We start from the raw sequence: 22189 nt of genomic DNA on the forward strand, positions 1-22189 counted from the left end.
ATATAAGTTAAAGGACAAGGTTAAAGTGTTAGACAAATATTAATTCCAGTTTTTCTAGTTTTCTATATGCAGTGCACAGGTGCAACTTGAAGAGCATATTATATGGTATAATCATTAAATCCATTCAACCAGACCTCTGAGAGTTAAAAATATATATTCTGAGGAAAAGGACTCTTTGGTCCAAGGAATGAGAATGAAACAGTGCAGAATATTTGTGTATCAAGGTGATTCCAGTTTCCAATTGGGAAAACAGGACTGTTAACACCCACATCCCCTGACAACTGTCCAATTATGTATATCACACTTGGCCTACTGTTTGCAGTAGAAGTAATCAATAAAGGATGTGGTTGAGTGAACATAGATTTTGGTTGAACCAATGCATGAAAACTTAATCATTTACTCAGAGTGGAGAAATCAAATAGAGCAGAGATGGAACAGCCACTGAGGGGTTTGTTGATTGTGCCACCAAGTTTGTGGGCTAGAGGCTGAAAGTAATAAAGCAAATGGAATCAGTGACAGGAGAAAATGTAAAAAGGTTTTCTTAATTTCATGAATTAATAGAAATGTTTTGATGTATTTTTGGCTATTTTTTATACTTCACATAAAAGCCTATGCTCCACATATAGAAAATACAAAAATTGCTAGGGCATATAACCTCTTTCAAGGTATCAGAAAGATATTTCTCACTGTTAGAACTTCACTTAGGCCAACTAGCAATTGGTTGGTATGGTTTAGCTATTTTTCAAGGGAAGTACTTTTAAAAGCACTACAGCCTAAAGTATGCTAGGATTACTGAAACGTTTTCTCCTGCACCTGATAACATGATAAACAGGTCTTTCCCACTCAAAGGGCTAATATTTTATAGTTCCTTCAAAAATCTACATGTTATTTTATAAAGCCATATACTTTCTATCTCCTTAGACATCACCCTCCTAAATGCATAAAATATAATTTCCTAAAGATATAGTCATTCATGATCCTACAGAACAGTTATGATGACTTCAGCAGAAGAGATTACATATCTACAGCAACTCATTTTCCAGTTTCATGCTAAAATGCCCTATGAGATTTTTACTCCTATTAGACTTTTATGAAAATATGCACCTTTTATAGGATTGCTCATGTGATTGAATTGGATGTATAAATCCTGTGTCCACAAGAAGTCATTACTATGGTGGACACTGGCAGAATAAGTCAAGAACATGATGCTATTATGTCAGATTTTTCCCTGGAAAATGACATGCCTAAATGCACATGATAGAGATTTTCAGTTTCCCATGGTCTGTGGAAACATCTGCAGCAAAGATTTCCCAAAAAATTCTGAAGCCATAGATCAGTTCTGAGAGATTCAGGAGGGCTCAGTCACTTTCTCCAACCTGTCACAAGGCAAGCAGCGTGAATTCTGGTAGACATTATGGTTATAATGTATTAGTTTGGGGAAAGGGTCGTCTTTTCTTTGTAAAGATATCCATCAGATTTAAAATGATTTGCACAAGTCTAGCCTAGACCAGGTAAAAATAAAAGTAAAGAAAAAGTGATCAAGATGAATATGGAGATTTTGTCGCCAACAGTAATTACCCATGCATTTATCTGATATTTTCTAAACAGGATTTCCAGAAATTGGCTTGTTTGCTATAGATCAGACATGTAAACAGCAAAAAGTTTGGTGTGAGAGTAAACTGAAACTTAGATTTTTTTTTTTCAATCTCTCTCTTTAAATTGGCTTTTCAAAGCATTGTTTATGCCCTTTCCTCCTCCAAGGAAGAAACAGTAGAGCTGGACAAGTATGATTTTGTCCACAAAAAATTCTGTTATTGAATTTTGAAAAGTAAATTTGTCTGAAATATCCATCATACTGGGTTACAGAAAGCATTCTATGAGAGATCATTACATGGCAAACAGGGATTTATCTGGAAGGACTGCTTAAGACAAAAATCCCAGAATCACAGTATAGTTGAGATTGGAAGGGATCTCTATAGATAATCTCCATCCACCTTGCTCAGAGCAGGGTCAACTAGAGCAGTGTCCAGTGGAGTTCTGAGTGACTTTGCAAGTCTCTTTGGAGACTCTGCAACCTGTCCCAGCATTGACCCTCACAGGAATTTTTTTTCTTTTTCTTTTTGAACAGAAACTCATGTACTTCAGTTTGTGCCCACTGCCTCTTGTCCTGTCACTGAACACCACTGAGGAGAGACTGGCTCCCTCTTCTTTACTGCTACGTCAGAGGTACTGACAAGATCCCCTCTGAGCCTTCTCTTCCAATTCCAGCTCCCTCCAAAGACAGATACTCCCAATCCCTTAGTCATCTTTGCAGCCCTTCTCTGGACTCACTCCACTATGTCCACCTCTCTCTTGTACTAGGAAGCCCAGTATGGGACACAGCACCCTTGGGGCGACCTCACCAGTGCCGAGCAGAGGCAAAGAACCATTTCCATCCACCTGCTCGCAGCACTTTGCCTACTGCAGCCCCGGATCCCATTGGTTGCCTTTGCCGTGCGTGTGCCTTGCTGTCTTGTGGCAACTTTGAATTTTTGGTCAACTGAATGTGAGAATTCAGTTCTGGCTCAACTTCAGTTGCAAAGTTGTTCAAGTTACTGAAATTTGGTGGGATGAATCTCATAACTGCATTATGGCTATTGATGGCTACAGGATGTTCAGAAGGGACAGGAAAGGAAGGCAGAGTGGTCTTGCCCTCTACATCAAGAAGTGGACAGAGTGTGAAGAACTGTCTCTGAAGAATAGCCACGAGCAGGTTGAAAGCTTATGGGTAAGAATTAGAGACCAAAGCAACAAAGAGAACCTTGTGGTTGGTGTCTACTATAGGCCTCCCAATCAAGGGGAATCTATTGACGAAGCATTCTCACTCCAGCTACAGGAGGCTCTTGTCCTGCTGGGGGACTTCTACTCCACCCTGGTGAGACCCCACCTGCAGTACTGTGTTCAGCTCTGGGGCCCTCAACACAAGAAGGATGTGGACTTGTTGGAGTGGGTCCAGAAGAGTGCCACAAAAAGGATCAGAGGGATTGAACACCTCCCCTATGAAGAAAGAATTGGGGTTGTTCAGTCTAGGGAAGAGAAGGCTCCAGGGAGACCTTATGGTGGCTTTCCAGTACTTAAGAGACTTATAAGAAGGATGGGGTCTGTTGTGATAGGACAAGGGGTCACGGTTTTAAACTAGAAGACGATAGACTAGAGAGAAGGAAGAAATTTATTTACAATGAGGGTGGTGAAACACTGGAAGAGGTTGCCCAGAGAGATGGTAGATGTCCCAACCCTGAAAAGATTCAAGATCAGGCTGGACGGATCTCTGAGCAACCTGATCTAGTTAAAGATGTCCGGGCTCACTGCAGGGGGGTGTTGGACTGGATGTTCTTTAAAGGTCCCTTCCAACCCCAGCTATTCTATGAATCTACGACTCTATGATTTACAGGCACCCAGAATTTGCTAAGTAATAGTTTCTCAAATGCCTGAAAGGTGCTGAGAATCACCATAATGTTTTACAGGACTGAGCAGTTTATGCCTATCATAGACATAAAGCTCTTCAAAGCAGGCACATAGGTAAGGTGTATAATTTGGTTAATGCTTTCAGGGCATAACTACCAGATAGGTTTTATAAAAAATACCATAGCAGCCATTTTCCAGAGGAAGTGTTTACAGTTTTGTCTTTACCTGTGCAATAGATTAGCAGTTAAATTCCTGATCCTAGACATAAGTTCCTCCTTCAGTTGAACCATTCAGAATGCTCCTTTCCTAGAAGAATGCCTTAAAAACTGAACTGGGGAGTCTTAGTAGTCTTAGCTTCCCCTTTCATTTCTCCTTACCTACTGGAAACATTGAGACCGGCCAGTCTCAGATAGCTAGAGAATGCTCCCAGAATATGTGAAGTACAGTTTAGATGCAGAAGAAAATCACTAGCCATTCCCTCTTCAGCTCTGCTTTTAAGAAAAGATTTTGCACTGGCATGGTCTTTCAGAGGAAGAGTTCAGCAACCTGACTTCAGAAGGATCTCCAAATCTGTAACTTCACAGAATCACAGAATCATCCAGGTTGGAAAAGACCCTTGGGATCATCGTGTCCAACCATTAACCCTACTCGCAAGTTCACCCCTAGACCATATCACTCAACACTACATCCAAGCAATGCTTAAACCCAGCCAGGGAGGGTGACTCAACCCCGTCCCTGGGCAGCCTGTTCCAATATCCCACAACTCCTTCCATGAAGAACTTCTTCCTAGTGTCTAGTCTAAACCTACCTTGTTTAAGCTTGAAGCTATTAAACTTCCAAGTAAATAAATGTATGTTCTCTCATTCCAGAATGCTTAAATCACAAAGAGATGGAATTAATATACATGGTTTTCTAGGAGTGTCCTCTTGGCTATCTTAGGTCATCCTCTATCCAGACTGCTGCTTTTTGGAAATACAAGGAACCCGTGAATGTTACTGAAAGCTCAGACACCTTTGCACTCATTGCAGTCACTCATTGTAACAGCTGATGTTGTAACAAATAAATATTTCTCAGGCTTAAGACAGTTTTGAAAATGGGACCTGGTATTCTAAGTCTGTTCTGGAGCTTTTTGAACATCTTATCCCATGTGCTTATTTAGGATGCTCAGAATATGAGTAGCCATGAATTATGTATCAGACAGCCGAAGAGAACTGTGATTATGGCTGGTCCCTCTATGCTCTGAAAGGCCAAGAGACAAGGTATCTAACTCACACAGGAGAATTCGCCCTGCACATTGAAATAAACCTGGTGACAAGTCCTCCTCCACAAAAAATTGCCAACCTCTGTGATGAATCCTATGCGCTGAACTCCCCAAACATAAGATGAATCAAGGACAAGCTGCAATCTTCACTTGAATCTTTTTCTCCTACTTCATATGATAATTGCATAAGACTACTTTATGCCACGTTTATTTGTGCAAGACGTTGAAGTAGTTTCAAACTAATTCACGTGGAAGAAGATTTTAATGACAGACACTGAGGCAAAAACACTGAAGACAAGCATCTTATTTGCAACAAATTTATGTTTAGTTACACATGCACAAACCACCAATGCCTCCACAGAAGAAGTGAGTGCACTAAAAACTACAGTTCAGAAAAGATTACACTGAGATACCTACTGAAGCTTGGTATATTCTTCAAGGTTTTTTGAGGGTTTTTATCCTGGAAAATATGCCTAGATTTCTATTTACCAGTAAGGACCCTCCAAAACTTGTAGAGGAAAAAAACCAAGCCCCAAAATGTGAAGAAAAAAGACATATTATAGTTTAGAGGTAAAGAAAATCTTGGCTTGTACACTAAAAAAAAATGTGTACCAGTTTAAAACAACTTTCGATGAAAGGGTCACTTACTGCAAGAAGGGCACTGCTTAAAATTTAAGCAGTCAGTAATGGGAAGCGACAGACCTCTAACAATTTAAGTCTTTCACAGTTGAATGAATCTGCACTGACAGTCAAACAAGGATTTGCTAACCTACCTTACTAGGATCTTGGCTATAGCTGCATATGCTCTGCCTAGGCCAGCAGAATCACAAAGTGATGTGAAGATTTTTACAGAGGTGTTCAAAATCTGTGAAACAGGAGAATAAAAAACAATAAATACAATGCTAGGAATCTCTACGGGGGTTTTTTTGTCAGTCTCTGTGTCCATATGAACAAAATTATTTTTCCCACTTGTACATTTATTCTTTAATTAACTGTACGGGACTAGATTTTTGATCACCCCTTATCATTGTTTGAAATTACTCAATAATTACAAATTAAAAAGATGTAACTTGCATTTAAATCCCTGTTCTTTGATACTTTCCAAAAAACAAAGATGTATTACCTGATTAGCAACAAAAATTTCCTTATCCATAATTTAACAAGATTTTAAGATGCTGTGCTTTTATGAATTTTTGATAATCAATACCTGAAGACAGTATCCTTTGTATTCGTGGAATTTTAGAACAATATGCTGAAATACAAGTTAATATTATTTTTCCTTCTTTAAACTGTCACTATGACAACTTTTCTCAGTACAATTCAGATACCCCCAAAAAGTGATTATAGGTTATACATTTAAATTATGTTGGCTTATTTTACAACTAATTGTTCATGTACAGAAGCAATTTGTTAACAATTGCTTGCAATGTACTCTATTATCATGATCCCTCCCATAACCGAAGGCTTATTGCTGCTGCATAAAAACATACGATTTTAATTCTAACACTGACATCACCTGTATTGCATAATTTCTCTTTTCATCCTTTTTTTTCCAATGGTGGTGACAGCAGAGTGCGTATACAATTAAATCCTACTATTTCTTCTCTTCCTGTTTGTTGCTTGACCCAACCTATTACACACATGAGAAAACAGGAAATCTCCAAAGACTATCTATGGAAATCCTTTTTGCACGTTTCCAAGAAAGGAGTAGTGAATGTCATTTACCAGCTCTGAAAGGGGGATGGGAGATGCCCAGGGACATATGACAGTATCCTGCATGCCCCAAGATGTAAAAGATAGGGTATTTTCTATTAAGACTGCATCCCTTGTCATTGGCAAAGTCATGGTTAAAATGAAGATTACCTGTGTGTGCTAATGCTATGGACATCACCTTTTCTATCACTGTTTCCTTTACTCAGACTTCCTAGTTCTTGAAAGAGTTTTACTACATGCAGGAGTATCCCTGGACATGGCTCTTATTTTTTACTTAAAAAGCTCTGTGTGTACTAACAGTAGCACTTATTAATGTGCACTGTGCTATATATCATCCCTCAAGTACTTTCTTATCAGGTATGTTTTCATATACATCCGCATTGCACCCTATACTTTAAGGTCATCGCCAATTGAGTTATCAACGCGTAAGATATGACAAAAAGCGTATAAAGGCACCTCAGTTAGGAAGTTGTCACATCAGTTCAGAATTCACCCTAAACTGAATGCATACTCAAAGTTGTCATGATCTGCAGTGCATCCTTCTAATAATCTAGGATGGTAACAGAAACACACAAAAGTGACCACAAAACAGTGCCTGGTTTTGCATTTAACTCAGAGTGTAATTAGAAAACCTGCCATAAGAGAATCAGGAGGTTTCCATAATTTTATGTATTGGACTGATCGGAAATCACTCCTACTTTAAATCGGCCTCTGAATATTAAACTAAGACATAAGGCCTCTAGTCATTACTGTCTACCACAGAAAGGTTACTTAGGCACTTAAGGCTTAGGCTACTGTATGTTTTTTTTTTCTATGAAAGATATCATAAAGCCTAAAAAATACAGATAAAACTAAGGAAAAACCCATAGAGTAGCTTAAGTAAAAAGTTGGCTCACTCCATCTCTGCAACAGGTGCTAGAAAGAAGTAAATAATAAAGCCACTCATTCATATTGATGAAAAGTGCTCATTTCAGTCCCAGGTTACTGCTACTCTACACAAATCACTTGTTTCATTCTAAATAATGATGAAATAACAGTAATCAAATCATCTACATGAAAGGGACTAAGTCCTGATAAATTACAATAGAAAATATACTCTTTATGTCTGTTTTTCAAGTAAATCCTCCAGCTTCAGAAACTATGTAGGGACACAAAAAGAGACACATTCTTGATGGAAGAAGAAGCCGTGTAGTGTCTCTGTATGCTACAATTACCCTGTATCCATTTATTTGGAGGAAGTGAAGCGGGGCTTCCTCATCCATGGGGCAAGCTTTACCTTCAATATTCGGTATTAGGAAATAGGGCAGGATAAAATGCTGGATTAACATGTAAGCATTAATGCATTGAACCCAAAGCCTCATGCCATTACAGTGCTCTTTTAATTTTCATTCAAAATAAAAAACTATAAAGCTTGCATGCTGGCAGATCAAGTGGAATTGACACAGTGACATCTACCAGCATTTGTAAGCAACCCGAAAACAACAAATGGACATGAAAACTTTACTGTTTATTTTCACAGGTTATGAACAATCACTCCCTCTAACTGGATTCCTATGAATATCATGCACGTGGCATGAGAGTGTTAGTGGGTATGGCTGGGCAGTCATCTATTAGCTCTCTGACAAGTGGATAAATACTGGCAACCCATATCATTTGGAACTAATGGAATTTATAGGCTCCCATCAAAGTTCTTCTACCTGTAGACAGAAATATAGCCAGAAATGGATCTTTTACATACATATTTTGGCCAACCTGTGCAGAGGACAGTGACATCCAAGGAAGAGGAACATATCAGTAACAATGCTGAAAACTCCTAAACAAATGTGCAGTTTTGCTGCATTTGTGGCCCTAGAGAACATAGCTGTCATTACACAAGGAAAAAGGATGGAAAAATTGTTTTAGACAGCAGAAAATCCTCTTCTTAATAAAGTATCATGCTTCTGCTTCAGTATTCTGTGCAAATATTGTGCATTCAAGCATCATGTCGGTAATTTCTTCATGTTAAGGAAACGTAAATAAAAATATATAACATTGGGTAAAGAGGTATTGAATGGGACCTCATAAGAATCTATACCAATAATGTAGGGATTATATGTCCATAAAGTGTATACTCAGACCAAGTTTTCAGAGATTTAGAGTTACTGAAGGGGCAAAATGTCTTGGTTTATTGTTGTTGGTTGTTTTTTTAATTTATTTTGATGAGGTTTTTGAATTAGTTGTGTACAAATTGTTCTGGGGAAGAAAGCAATAGATTTATCTAGGCTCCATTTTAAAATTTCCATACTATTTCAAATAGAGTTTGATACTCTTAGCAACTAGTGCAAAAAGATCCTTGTATATGCAGTTGAACAGAGTAATGTACAGTTCTTTCTGTCTCTAAAATGAAAATATAAGTTCAACAAAATAAATATTATAAATACTGTACGGACTGTGGTCAAGAATTGATTTTTGGCTCCATGTGACCAAACACACTGACTGTCTCCAACTTCCTACTTCTATGGGTCTGCAGTGAAAATACTGATTAAAAAACAAAATAATATAAAAATTGAAGTCTAATACAGAAATGAGCAGTAGGTTTCAATCACCTGTTTGCATTTGTGCAGGATGTGAGAAGGTGGCAGGGTGAAGACTTCAACTTTGTCTTACACATTACAGATAACTGTCCCAAATGCCATCCACTATTCCTTTTGTGTATGCAGGAAAAAAAAAAGAAAAAGAAAAAAAAAAAGTAGCTTTCATGGCTCCAAACCAGAAAAATAAATAAATTAGGATATATCACCCAGTTTCCCTTGTTTTCTTGCTTAGCACTAAAAGCTGGATGCAGGTGCACCTGGGAGGAGGACAGCATTTACACAATCAACTCTCTTCCTGGGCCTTTGCAAGTCTATCGTGGCTACAATTAGTTACGGAATGAAAATAAAGTAATAAGCTCTGCTCAAATCTGCAAACTAGATCGTATTTTGTGGGATAGCTCTTGCACTAATTCTCTGGGTAGTGGTGAATTTCACATCTACCTCCTTTGCCAAGAAAAATATTAGTCGGATCTCAGGCCCAGATTTGCTTCCCAGTTATCTCAGCATTATGCCAGTGCGACTCTCCTGGGGTTATTCCATTAATATAAAACAGATACACCAGCTCCTCCCTCAAGACTCTCCCTCCCCCAAATCCTATCCCTTATTTTTTATTGCTGCCACATCTGTATCTCTTTTATACAGACGTAAAACCATGCACACACCTCACTGGCATACACTGAGCACTTGGAAAAAATCACATAGGCTGTGCTAAACATTGATACATCTGAGGATAATGGACATAAGAGTAAAACATAAGAGTAAAAATCAAAGGTATGAATTTATGTTGAATAAAGAAAGTCTATCCAACTCAACAAAAGATTAGCACTACTACTAGCATTTCATTATTTCAGTAAAATATATTACTCTGACAAAAATATGATGGGATAATATTGGTTTATGATACTGTAACTTTAAAAACCAGAAAACTCTCAGTTTTGCACTTGATATTGTTGTCAAACTTTATTGGAAATACACTTATTCTGATTTCTGAAAATTTAGTTGTGTTTAGCCATTTCACAGCTGGTAAGCAGCAAAGATGCTTCTGCCTCATTTACAGATCTTGAACATGAATCAGACAATCAACTGGAACATTAGTCAAAGAGATCAGCAGCTAATGATTTCTGACAGGTGCTGCAGTAACAGACTAAGGCCCAGCCTGGCTAGCAGCATATGACAATATTTTTTCAGAGTCAGCCATAGATGTTGGTAGACAGACAATGCAACTCGATGAGACTACTGGCCTCCTACTCCTTAGTACCTCTTAAATATTCTCAGAAAAAACCACATAGGTCTGACTGCCACTAAATAATTATTTCCATACACTCCAGTGAAAAAAGAGACAATAGAACTGTATGCATAGGCATTTTGCAGTTCAGTGAACTCTCTCCCATAGCTCCCCAAGAAATGCATATTTAAAAATGCCTAAAAAGCACGGTCTTTACTACTATAATTTAAGTGGTTACATGCCTCTGGCCATCCTGAGTAAGATCAAAGGAGAGTTTCACAATACACACCCAGATGTGTTCTTATTTTGCTGAAAACACAGGGTGAGAGGTTGGATAGCAACAAGAGAATTGTATTTTTCATGTAATGTATTGACTACAAGGAGCAGAGCTCATTGATCCTAGGCAAATAATACACCAATATCAATTGAATGGCAGGCTGCACCTTGTTAAATACTAAATGTATTCAGGCACAGTGAGCATCCAGTGTAGAAGCAGTACAGCATTCTGTCCGCAAGCTCACAGTTACGGGATACTGAAAACAGATGTCGTGATGAGGAAAGAGGTAGTAGTCCCTTATTTGCCAGGACTCTGAGTTCTCCCTCTCACAACTGAAATTCATGAACTCAAATTCTGTAAATATGAATGCTGACTCCTTGCTCTTACCCACATCTAATTACACTGGACTGCACTGCTTTGATAAATAAAGGGAAAAAAATAAAGCAGAAATGTACAAACTTTGTCACTGCTCCTACAGAGACAGGAAGAATTTGCCTGGAATTGGTCAATCTGGTCTGATCTAGAACTGGTCTTCCAGGGACTTTAATATGGGTATTTGGATAATATATACCCTAAGCATGCATCTTGGAGCAAGGCAACTAGGGACAGAGGTATGGGGAAGGATGTGAAAGAACTCCCCGAGAAATCTGGCCAAGTCAAACACTAAAGTGGAGCACCCTTGTTCAAGACCTTCCACATGCTCTCACCAGGACACGGCTATTGCTAAATTGTTGCTTGGTTGATGCCCTCCCTGAGAGGTAATGGCTCCACCTAGTCCACACTCTTCGCTCCCCTGTTATTCTTGGCTATCAAGTGCAATGTTTACCTTGATGCTCTATAAACCTGCATGGCAATACACGCCTCGGGTCATGTGCGTCTGCATCTGTTTGAAGGATTAGAGAAAGGAAGACCAGCATTTCACTCATTCCTGAAGTGTCTATCAGGATAAGACGTAGGGTCCTTTGCCTGTATCCAATCTTACTTGTGTGCTTTGCATAATATTCAGAGTGTGTATGTTTTGCTTTGGTTTTGAATGGATTATATGTAAATACAGTAACTAATTGAAAAAGTTCCTTTTCCCAGAGTAACTTTAAACTTCTGTTGGCTTCCACAAGGTCAGGAGTTCAACCTGTATACTTCATTTTGCTGCTCAGGAAACTTAAGAGAGGTATGTACAGATGATTGAACTAACATTAAAACTTTTGTTCTCATCCTTCTTAGTACTGTTCTTAATTCTGGCCTTTTGTGCCACTAACAATTACATTAATTCCGATTCTCTACACCTACAACTTCATAGGAAGGCACTCACTGTTCTATTAGCTATTGTACCTCATAAAGACTTTTATCAAAGTAAACAAAAACTAAAAAAAGAATCAGTCAGGTTCTTCAAAGCAAGAACCTACACAAATGTCAAAAACAGGTATTTTAGTTTGTTATTGTACAACTTGAAATCTTTAGTGCAAGGGACATAACTCTGAGTAGAAGTTGTTGCAATCTTTATTTAGTACAGGAATGTAATGTTTTCCAAACCAGCCACTGTTGACATATTTCTTCAAAAAAAAGCATGGCTTAACAGTCTGGAGTGAAGAAGCTTCATCTGTTACCCTTTAACAGCAATATAAGAGGAAAAAACAGTTTATGTATCCTTTCCATCCTGACAGATGTGACAATAGCTGGAAACACTGTGCCTGCCAAGAGCTTTTATCAAGTATGTTATAACAACTAGTAATAAGTGTAAATAATAAATGGCTACGATCTTATGGGAAACGGTGGCAATACTAAACAATTTTTGGTGCTTGCTGATGGGAGTCTGCTAGTCTTGGAATTCCCTGGCTTCCCAGTAGAGTTTTGGCCTGACAATAAACAACAGTTTAATACTTTATCTAATCCCAGCCAGGAGGTAAGTTCAACAGCAAGCTTTTGCAGATGTTCACATCCAATAATCTATCCATAATTGATGAAACAGGGAGGTCAGATGTAATGGTTGCTACTATTCCAGCAACAAATAAATGGTTATTGACAAAACAAGGCAGTGTGGCGCTGAGTGCTGAGCAGTGACAAGCATGAAACAGTGCTGAGACAGAAGTAGTGATGTGAATACAGCCCTTCATCTTGAGAATTCCTCAATGTGATGTGTGGCATGAGGGCCACTCTGACACACAAGCAGATGGAGGTGACTTGCAAAGGAAAAATGAGATTCTGCCAGTACACGAAAGACAAAGGCGGAGAAAGAAACAAGGAGAAAGAGGTGGACAAGACTGGAAATTTGGGTAAGTGCAATAATGCAAATTGTTCAGAAATGTTTTCTATAGCAGCACTGCGATCCAGATGTCTGGACTGCTTTTATCACACTGTTGCGTCTACACGAATATACTCGGCAGTTGCATTGCTGTAGCCTTCTAAGACAGTAGTACTGAACCATATGCATGTGTATGCTTAAACGCCCATTACTTCTTAGACAAAGCATCTCTAAATATTCTGCTTCGTGCTTATTAATATCTTTAGTCTACCCATGGAGAGGTATTTGTAATTACACAAAGTTTTCCTAGCCAAAAGCCAACAAACAAACCCTAAAACTAGCATAAAACAATGGAAAAATCTGCAGAGAGAAACTAGGAGGGTGAATAAAAAAATTAAGTCAGTTAAAAGCCATTATTTTTCTGCATACCTATGTGGCAGTTCAAGTTCTCATTCCGATGATAGCCGTGTTTTCTTTAAGTTTTAAGCCATGTAAGAAAAGTAGTAAAAGGATTAATAGACTGTTCTTATTTACTGAGTAAAACTTGAGTCATTTATATGCAAATAAACATTTGAAATCTTTTGCATCCATTTCAGTGCTAAAAGATAGTATTTTTACAATGTTTACTGTGTAATATTCTAATATGAAAAATAGCAGAATGAAATGGTGGCCATTATTGCTAGATGTAGTCATAAAAAGATTTCAGACAAATATTTTAAATATTAATATTACTAAAATCACTTAAAGCACAAAGGAATGTTAAATCGATTTATTTAGAATTACAATTTATTTCACACTTTTCTACCAATTCTTTTGATCAGCTCTGAAATTATACATAAGCTGAAAGCAAAACAGCAAAACAAATTGCTTCTAGCAATGAAGCAGCAAGCTCTAGGTTTCATACTGCTATGCTTCAGTGTTTTAACTTCTCTGGTTATTTATCTATCAAAGGATAAATTTTAAATTCCTTAAGATCTGATGTCTGATTCAAGACCTCCTGTGCTCCAATCTAGCCATCCATGGGTGTGATCAAGCAAAGGTTTGCAGAATTTGCTTGCACCTGAATGTATGAGTTGTCCCCTTGAAGTCAATGGGAATAACCGAACTGAAATTTAAACATGCATTTAATAAGTAAATTGCTGTAGCTTGAACTATACAAATTTGGAATACCAATCTAATTTTAAGAGCCTTACTTTACAGATTTTTTTTTAAAGCCTGTTCATTTGAGCTAAACTATACAAAGGAAAACAAAACCTCACAGATTATGAATATATTTGCATTTAAGTACTGAAATTTCCGAGTCTAAATCGCATGGGTACAAATGTTTCATTTCTCAAAACTCATAAAAAGTCTGACTTCCATAAGTATATTGACTAACAGGATAAGAAAAAATTCTTACACAGTTTTTCAGCCACTTGCTACAGCCCTGGGCATAATAAGTGCAGTTTCACTAAAGGACGTACTACTGACAGTTCCTAAGACCTCTCACAGTATTGTTTCTCAGACAATATAAGCTACAAACTAAGACTTGCTGTAACTATCTCTTTCACAGCGTTTAGGTTTCAAAGTTTAGCACACCTAAGCTAGAAATCCAATATAGTCTAAAGCCCGTAAAGTAAATAACCTCTATAACATACAAATCTACCGGTTTGTCTTTTTTGTTCCTAGTCTGTAGGAATGAAATGAGTAGAAACTTGTAGATCAGCAGTTATTTAAAAAAAAAAAAAAGGAGGAAAAAAAGGAATATATTTTATTAGCTACTCTAAAAAAAAGTTTCAATACAGAAGTAGAAAATGTCTGCTTAAATCACATCTCTTAACTGACAGAAGACAGTTATTAGAGTTTTAGAAACCTCAGTCAGAGCAAGTGGACTAATATCCCATAAAACTTATATCCCATAAAACAGAGAGCACATAGCTGTGGTCACCATCCGGCTCCTACCTCGCCCGAAGAGGAGCTAAGTCCACTGGCCATACCTAGTAGAGAATAAGCAGAGAGTAGCAGAAATCATTCCATCCTACCACTTGTATCAAAAAAGGTAGGATCAGAGCAAAGGCTCCATAATCGTCAGCTGCTCTGCCCTCTGTGCCTTGGTGAAAAGAAGATGTACAGGTATTTTTATTCTCTTGCAGAGTGACTTAAGGAGTTTTTACTGCTTTGTCCTCAATGTTCCAACGTATTAGAGCTAAGCAAAACTCCAGTAAAGGAAAATTTGCTTTTTCCTTTGTTCAAACACAACAGCTGGCAACAGTTTCATGGAAATGATTCAGAGTCAAAGAGTTCTCTTAATCTTTGGATATCTATTGTTATTATTAATGCAGAAACACTTAAATATTTTTATTAATGTCGCACTGCAGCTCCCTCCAGTTCTTTTGCAAACTCATATAGGAAATGTGTTTGCATGCACCAGTGCATTTGTGTATAAGTTAATAATAGCTGTCATTTTGTAATAGATACCCTGAGTCAAAATCTTACCAAAAAGCAGATTTTGAAGTTTAGGAAACCATATTTGATACGTTAAATTATATGACATCTAAATTCAGGATGTTTAATATATATGTATTTTAAGTAAGGTTATGTAAACCTTATAAATAAATATAAACTTGGCAACTTTCATACTGTTTGGGAATTAAAAAAAAGCAAATACAAATGTTCTCCATGCACAGCCACCAAAATTGGAGGTTTAAACCTTTTGTCACCAATTTATATTCAGATACCTGAGAACACCAGGGGTCTTATAGCTCTAAAATTCTAAAAAGGTGTGAAAGATTTATCTAATGGAGCACGTAGTCAAATCTGCAGCTCACTGCAGTTGTCCTGCTTTTTTGGGATATATGAATGATTAAATTTAAAGCTGTAACAGATGAGATGAAAGTCCATCCATTTATGTTGTTTTGGTGGCCAGTCTTATGGAACACGAGACTCTTGAAGTGTAGTGTTGATATCAACAAGTTACTAGTGCGTTTATTGTCCTTGCTGCTATGGGAAAACATGGAAATCTGTTAATATGATTTTCTTGTCATCAAGTAATAATTTCTTACATATTTAATATTTTTTGTTTCTCATGCTCTTTAAGTTTTGCATAATTTGACTACTGTAATTCTGCAGCAGCACTGCATTTAAGAGTGTTTTCTTACAAAGGGTATTCTTGTGGAACATTTATCTTGACAAAAATCCAGTTTACTGTGGGGGGTTATTCTGATGCCATTAACCTAGTAAAGTGCAAACTGAACCAGAGACTCCAAAACCAAAATGATACTATGTTCCAAGGCAACTGTAGTGGACATCGTATCACCAAGCTGCAAATCTGTCTCGTATAAAGGAAAGTACTGCCAGAAATCAGTAACATTACACCCAAGGGCTACTCAAAACATTTTATGCATTGTTGTCAGGTTTCTAAGAACCTGGCTAAGGCAGGAAAATGATTATCTAAATTAAACCAACAGAAGGAATATTTCTTTCACTAAGAGACCATTAACTTTCACATCCAAATAAAAAGTTAGACCTTTCACTTTAAGAATGAAGTGCTAAACTAAAAACAAAAAATTAATTGATGAGACATCCAACTCTTTCCTGAAGTTTCAGATCTTCTCAACACAAATAATTTCTCATCTTTTAATTCCATTAGTATTTGCATCAGTATATTTTATCAGGGCAAAGTTCACCATCAGTACTAATTATTCTCACCTATTTTGTTTGTACTGACTTCACCAATGCCTAGCAGCAGTGAGATCTTTCAGAAACATGAAAGCTAGCGAGTTTTAGAATTGGCTCACTAATTCTAGACTTTCAAGAAGAAAACCTTTGTCTGTACATAATCCATTGTCAGTGTCAAGATCAATCAGAAGTGCCTACCTTTAAAGATGACTCAGTTTTGTCTGTTTTTTTTATTCCTCTAATATAAAAAAAATCTAAATTTTCTATATTGGTACACTTTTAGGAACAATTTTAAAATTGTTTCAGTAAAAGTGAAGCCTCTAAGAATGATAAGACCTTTTCTTAAACTTCTCTGCTAAAATGTCTTTTCAAGCACAGGATGCCATTCTGCCATCCAGCCTTCCTGTAGGTTCCTTTCAAGTACTGGAAGGCAGTTATAAGGTCCCTCTGGAGCCTTCTCTTCTCCCAGCTGAACAATCCTGGCTCCCTCAGCCTATCCTTACAGCAGAGATGCTCTGGCCTCTTTCTGTAGCAATGGTAATGAAAGCTTAAACCTAAAGTCAACCCAGACACCACTGACAGAAGAGTCTCTTCAAGCTCAGCCTTCTAGCAAAGCACTAGTATAGTAAGCAAATCTCAAAGGAATGATTCTCATTCTTCCCAACTACCTCTTGCAATGTTTGGGAGAAGAAAGGATAACATTCAATCTCCATTTTTGAGTTCTTTTACTTGCCAAGATCCTCCTCAGTTCACCAAAGTCATACCTACATATGGGTGTAATCTATGTAATTAGATATAATAGATGTAATTAAATACAACGTAGTGTGCATACTAACTTCAGAATACCCGAATCCCACATCAATTTACTTACATTCTCTCTAGCTGCACAAGTTGAGGCAAAATTTTCAGTTGTTTTGACATAGACTTTTTCAAAAATTAACTTTAGGGTCATAAATCACCTCTGATTGCTTTAATAGGGTAATTTCAAATGTGAAGATGTCTTTGTAAGTTCATAAATTTTCTTGATAATTTTATGCCTGTGGCTGGTATGTCGTAATTCTGACAAGTCATGCACCTAGCATTATGTCATAAATTAACACATTTATTTTGGCAGGAGTTTCAGAACTCATGAACACTGCCTCAATTATTTAAATATGTAACATTCCTAAAACACAGGATTTAATATCCAAAATAAAGGAACACTTAGAAAAAACCCTAATACTCAGACAAGAGATGAGGACTGAAATTTTCCTGATGATTTGGGATTCAACTCTAATTGAAAGCGAAAAACACCTTGATGTCCAACTCTTTGAAGCATTCTTGAAAGCCCAGTTTTAAAAAAGATTCCCACATCAAGAATTAGATTACAATAGTTTATGCAAGATTCCTAATAACACAGAAGTGTTTCACTTAATGCTTTGCTCGTTATACAAGTCTGAAGAAAACCAGGTAAACAGTAACTTTTACTTTAAAATTGGCCTGACAAAATCTATAATGTTTAAGATAAAATCTGTAAAATGTGAACTATTAATATTTTGTGGAAAAACCATTAGGCTTGATTATAAACCAGATGATAGGAAAAATATTACAAACATGCCACACTGCTGTTGAACATAATTAGTTCCCAGGCTTTTAAACTTGCACACACTTATGTTTTTACATCTGAGTAGGTCCGGTGAAATCAATCATATATATCAAATAAAATTAAACCAATTTATACAGATTATGCACCAAATCAAATTATGTAAGATTAAACATCAAGTGCCTAGCAAATCAAAAACCTTCTCCAAGAAAACTAGCCCATGCGATACTAAGTGACTGCATATTTTTGATATAATAGGCTGCAGCTTAATAATTTCAACCTTTAATTACTGCATCAGATAATGAATATTTTGAACATATGCTTCTCCACTCTGCTGGAAGACATGAATGAAAGAGAACCAAGTTTATATGCATGCTCCTGTGTGCGCGTGTTGGGGGAGGGAGCAGCTCGCTGAACAGCAAAAGGAACCAAGTGGCAACAATTGGAGGACACGGTGTCTGTAACAGCTGCTCCTTTCAGATTCCCCTAGAAGGAGACTGCCTGAGGTGGACCTCGGCACAAAAGGATAAAGAAGATGAAAACTGATGCAAAGCAGGAAAATAACTGCTGAGACCCCTGAGTCCACACCCGAATAGTCCCAAGCTGTGTGGCAAGACCTCTTTAGCATGCTACAGAAGCTGGTGATGAACTACATATTACCATGAGGCAAACTGGCTCCTAGCAGTATTGTCTGCATGTTATGTGCAATGATAACCAGGAGCCCTCTGGGAACGGGATGCAATGATTTCATCTCCGTAAGCATCTGAGCTCCCCTTGGATGCAGAGACCATTAAACTGAGAACAGAAGGGTAAATTTTAGGCAATGATTTCTAATTGGAGAGCGAAGACAACTTGGGCTCAACTGCACTGTCAGCCACAGATAGTTTACTGCCGTCTATATTGATCATTGCTAAGGACAAAAGGAGCTAAAATTTTACCCCCTTTTCTTACTCCCATGACACACTGTAATTCCTGAATGGAAGTACTTCATCAGTTTTTGTGTGATATTATTGAAAATGCCATTATATGAGGAAATGCCACTATATTATAATATAATATTATACTATTTACACTTAAAAGTATTGGTATTTTCATTGCTGTTAAAATAATATTTTATTCCCTTAACATAATGTATAATTTATGTTTTGTACTATGGAGACTTTCTTTCCCTTTTAACAAAAGCACACATTTCTGTTAGGTGTTTTTGTAAGACTAAAAACAACAGGCACAACCTATTATATATATATTTTAGATTAATAGCACTACATTACACAAATCAAGATTTCAGAATGTTCCTTAAAAACAATAAATAAAAAAAAATCTGCATATGACAAAAAGAAAGAGAACTGCCAAATGATTGCTTTAACTTTTTGGTAGGAGGCATAAGGGAGCAATGAAGGGCAAGGAGTAGCTATAAAATGTAGGCAAAATGGATCCTGAGGTTCAATACCAGGACATTTCATATTTTTGACACTTTCAAGGGTGGTTTGATCCTTTGTGTGTCATGGATACTGTGCAGTCTTGTTTACTAATTAATTTATCCTGTGATGGAGAGATCAAATATGCATGCAGCCTTCTTAGTACACTTGTTTATCTTGCTGCTCTTCATTCACAAAGCTTATTGTGACTCTCAGAAACTTAATAGAAAAGCTGAGCAGGTAAGAATGCTGGCACATTTGTCAGTCCAAAAGCAACGCAGATAAACTTCAGTACGAAAATTTCTACTCTAATCTGTCATACTGCATTCCTACAAGAGATCAAGCAACCTGTTCTCTCATTGCTCTTGCAATTATTAGATAAAATTGTATAAAATTTTATATAGGTTTTTAATTTTGAAATATTTTCACATTCAGCTACAGGTTTTCACTGCAACCGATGATAGAACAGGCTCTCACTTTCAGCATTCAGTTGTTTTACGGAAATAGCAGGTTTATGAGCACTGAAGAATTATGTATAAAGATAGTCAATAACTTTTGGAAAAATCATAACACAAATCATTAAAAGCATGTAAGAAGTTATTTCAAGTCAGAAATCTAGAACCCCTCCTGTAATACACAAGTCAAGCAAGCAGTATTGAAACCCACGCTGAATTCACTCTGTGACTTCTATTGGTCTATTTCTGAAAAAAATAAACCACCGCAACAAATAACCACAAAGAACGACCACTGTAAAACACATTCATTAACAAAATACCAAGCCATTCTGTAGTTAAAGGAACAAATAAAACCAGAAATGGTAATTATCCAGCTGATTAATCACAATAATCATGGACCAAATATTCAAACAAACTTATTTTCCACGCAATATTTTTAAGAGGATCATGGAGGACTGCGAACTCTCTGACAGACAGACAAATCAAGTTGCTGTTTATCTTTCCTCTCACGCTGACCTACAACGAACTAGAGGAACCTTCCTGCCAGATTAGAATTCCACATGTAGAATTCTGATTGTCTTAGAATTACTATGTATGGGAAGCTCAAGGGAAACACAAGAAGAGAAGCTTGAAATCAAGCATCAACAGAAGGGATTTCATCAGCATTACAGCTTTTCATACCAAAAGCAATTCATGTTTCTTCCAAATTCCTGATGTTTGAAACATGTAAATGGATGTATTTTTAATTGTTCCTCACAAATGTACTGTATCAAACTACTTCACAAAACTGGTGTTTATACAAAAACTTAACTAAATAAGAACTGTTTTATTTATGTATGAACATAGGAAAAGGAAAGCTCATCACATATAACCTGAATTGTCAATTTGTATTATTTCTACAGATCCAAGCTTGAAAACCTGGACTCCATCAAGTCCGGAATTTATTGGAACCATAACTGCTTAAGCCACATAGATCCCTGTCTACAGAACTAGATACAGTTATAAAAGGTTCACGAGCCAAGTGTCTTCAACTCTCCCAAATGCCTATGATGCCAAGGAGGCAGAGAAAGGCATCAGGAAAGCTAGAGCAGCTTTAAAATAAACTTACCGATAATGCCGTTTGCTGTTCTCCAGCAAAATTATAAGCTAAACTTAAGCAATATGCAGCTTCTCCCTCCATCTTCATATTGCCTCCTAAAGAAAGGATTAAAATTACAGGAATCAGCATCATCTGGACATAATTACATTAGTACAGACAGCACTTGCAGGTTCTTAAATAACATAGATATTTGAATATTGTAGTATATTTTTCTTCCTTCTTATCCTTGCCATTTATCTCTTTCCAAAAATATATAGTAGTAACTAAAGGTAAAGGCTATGGGTTTACACAAATTTCAACAAGAAAGTTCAGTAAAGTCGGAGAAAATATCCTCCATAAGTAATGCAGTACAATCAATTTAACATGCTGTAATGTTCTCTGTCATGAATTGTTTAGTAATACCCATAGTGTCTTCACATTAGACAATCATAGTACCTTCTCTCCATATATTCATTTATAAAATGAAAGTACCTACAAATATATAATAAACCCTAATATATAAAGACAAAATATATTGAGACACAGACTTTGCTAATGTGAATTTTAGTGAAACACCAAAAGAGAACTGTCAGTAGACAAGGTTTCATATTTCTTAATCTCCTGACTACTTTGCAAGCTACTGTAGGCTAGAATAGCTAAAAAAAGGGAGACCTCACATTTGGAAGCAATAATCATAGGAAACTCTGCACAGGCAGTTGCTAACTGAGGTATATCATGCTTTTCCATGCCAGGTTTTATTTCACTAATACTGATCTAATAAACAATGCTTGCTGGTCTTATTATATTGCTCCCTGATAGAAAATCATCCCTTCCACACCAAAATTTATATAAAGTAATCATACAAATGCTTACTGTTTCATACTATATTCAAAAGTTTCCCTCCAGAACATGAGTATCTCTAAAAAAATGTAGATTAAGAATAGACAGAAATGCAGTCTTTCTGTTGCTCAATATCCATCTGCTCAAGCACTATAAAGAGCTCCACAGAGGAATGATATATGAAAAGTTACCAGGAATATAAAAAAGTTCCTTCCTCACTTAAGAACAGGCAGTGAGTCTGAAGTAGGTAATATCTAATCCTAATTCATAAAATAGATAAATGTAGATGATGGTCCAGAAGGACAGAATGGATATTACAGATGGCAGCCAGAGCCAGTATGTGTTCAGCTAAATTGCTAAGTGTGGGTTTCACAGACAGAGGCTGTGGTTCTGGGAAGTGGACTGGAGAATTTGTCTCAGAGGAGCT

At 37.0% G+C, this 22189-nt stretch overlaps 1 protein-coding gene across 1 annotated transcript in view; it reads right to left on the reverse strand.

Moving 5' to 3' along the window:
* TTC29 (tetratricopeptide repeat domain 29) overlaps positions 1 to 22189 on the reverse strand; it is a gene marked incomplete at both ends in the record, with an annotated part of 77238 nt that overhangs the window by 4247 nt on the left and 50802 nt on the right. The window contains 2 exons of the mRNA XM_009875836.1: positions 5479 to 5570; positions 20953 to 21038. Of these exons, the coding sequence (XP_009874138.1) occupies positions 5479 to 5570; positions 20953 to 21038 (178 nt within the window). The remainder of the gene's footprint in view (positions 1 to 5478; positions 5571 to 20952; positions 21039 to 22189) is intronic.

Source organism: Apaloderma vittatum, unplaced genomic scaffold (assembly GCF_000703405.1).
Source record: "Apaloderma vittatum isolate BGI_N311 unplaced genomic scaffold, ASM70340v1 scaffold3209, whole genome shotgun sequence".
NCBI classification, from domain to species: Eukaryota; Metazoa; Chordata; class Aves; order Trogoniformes; family Trogonidae; genus Apaloderma; species Apaloderma vittatum.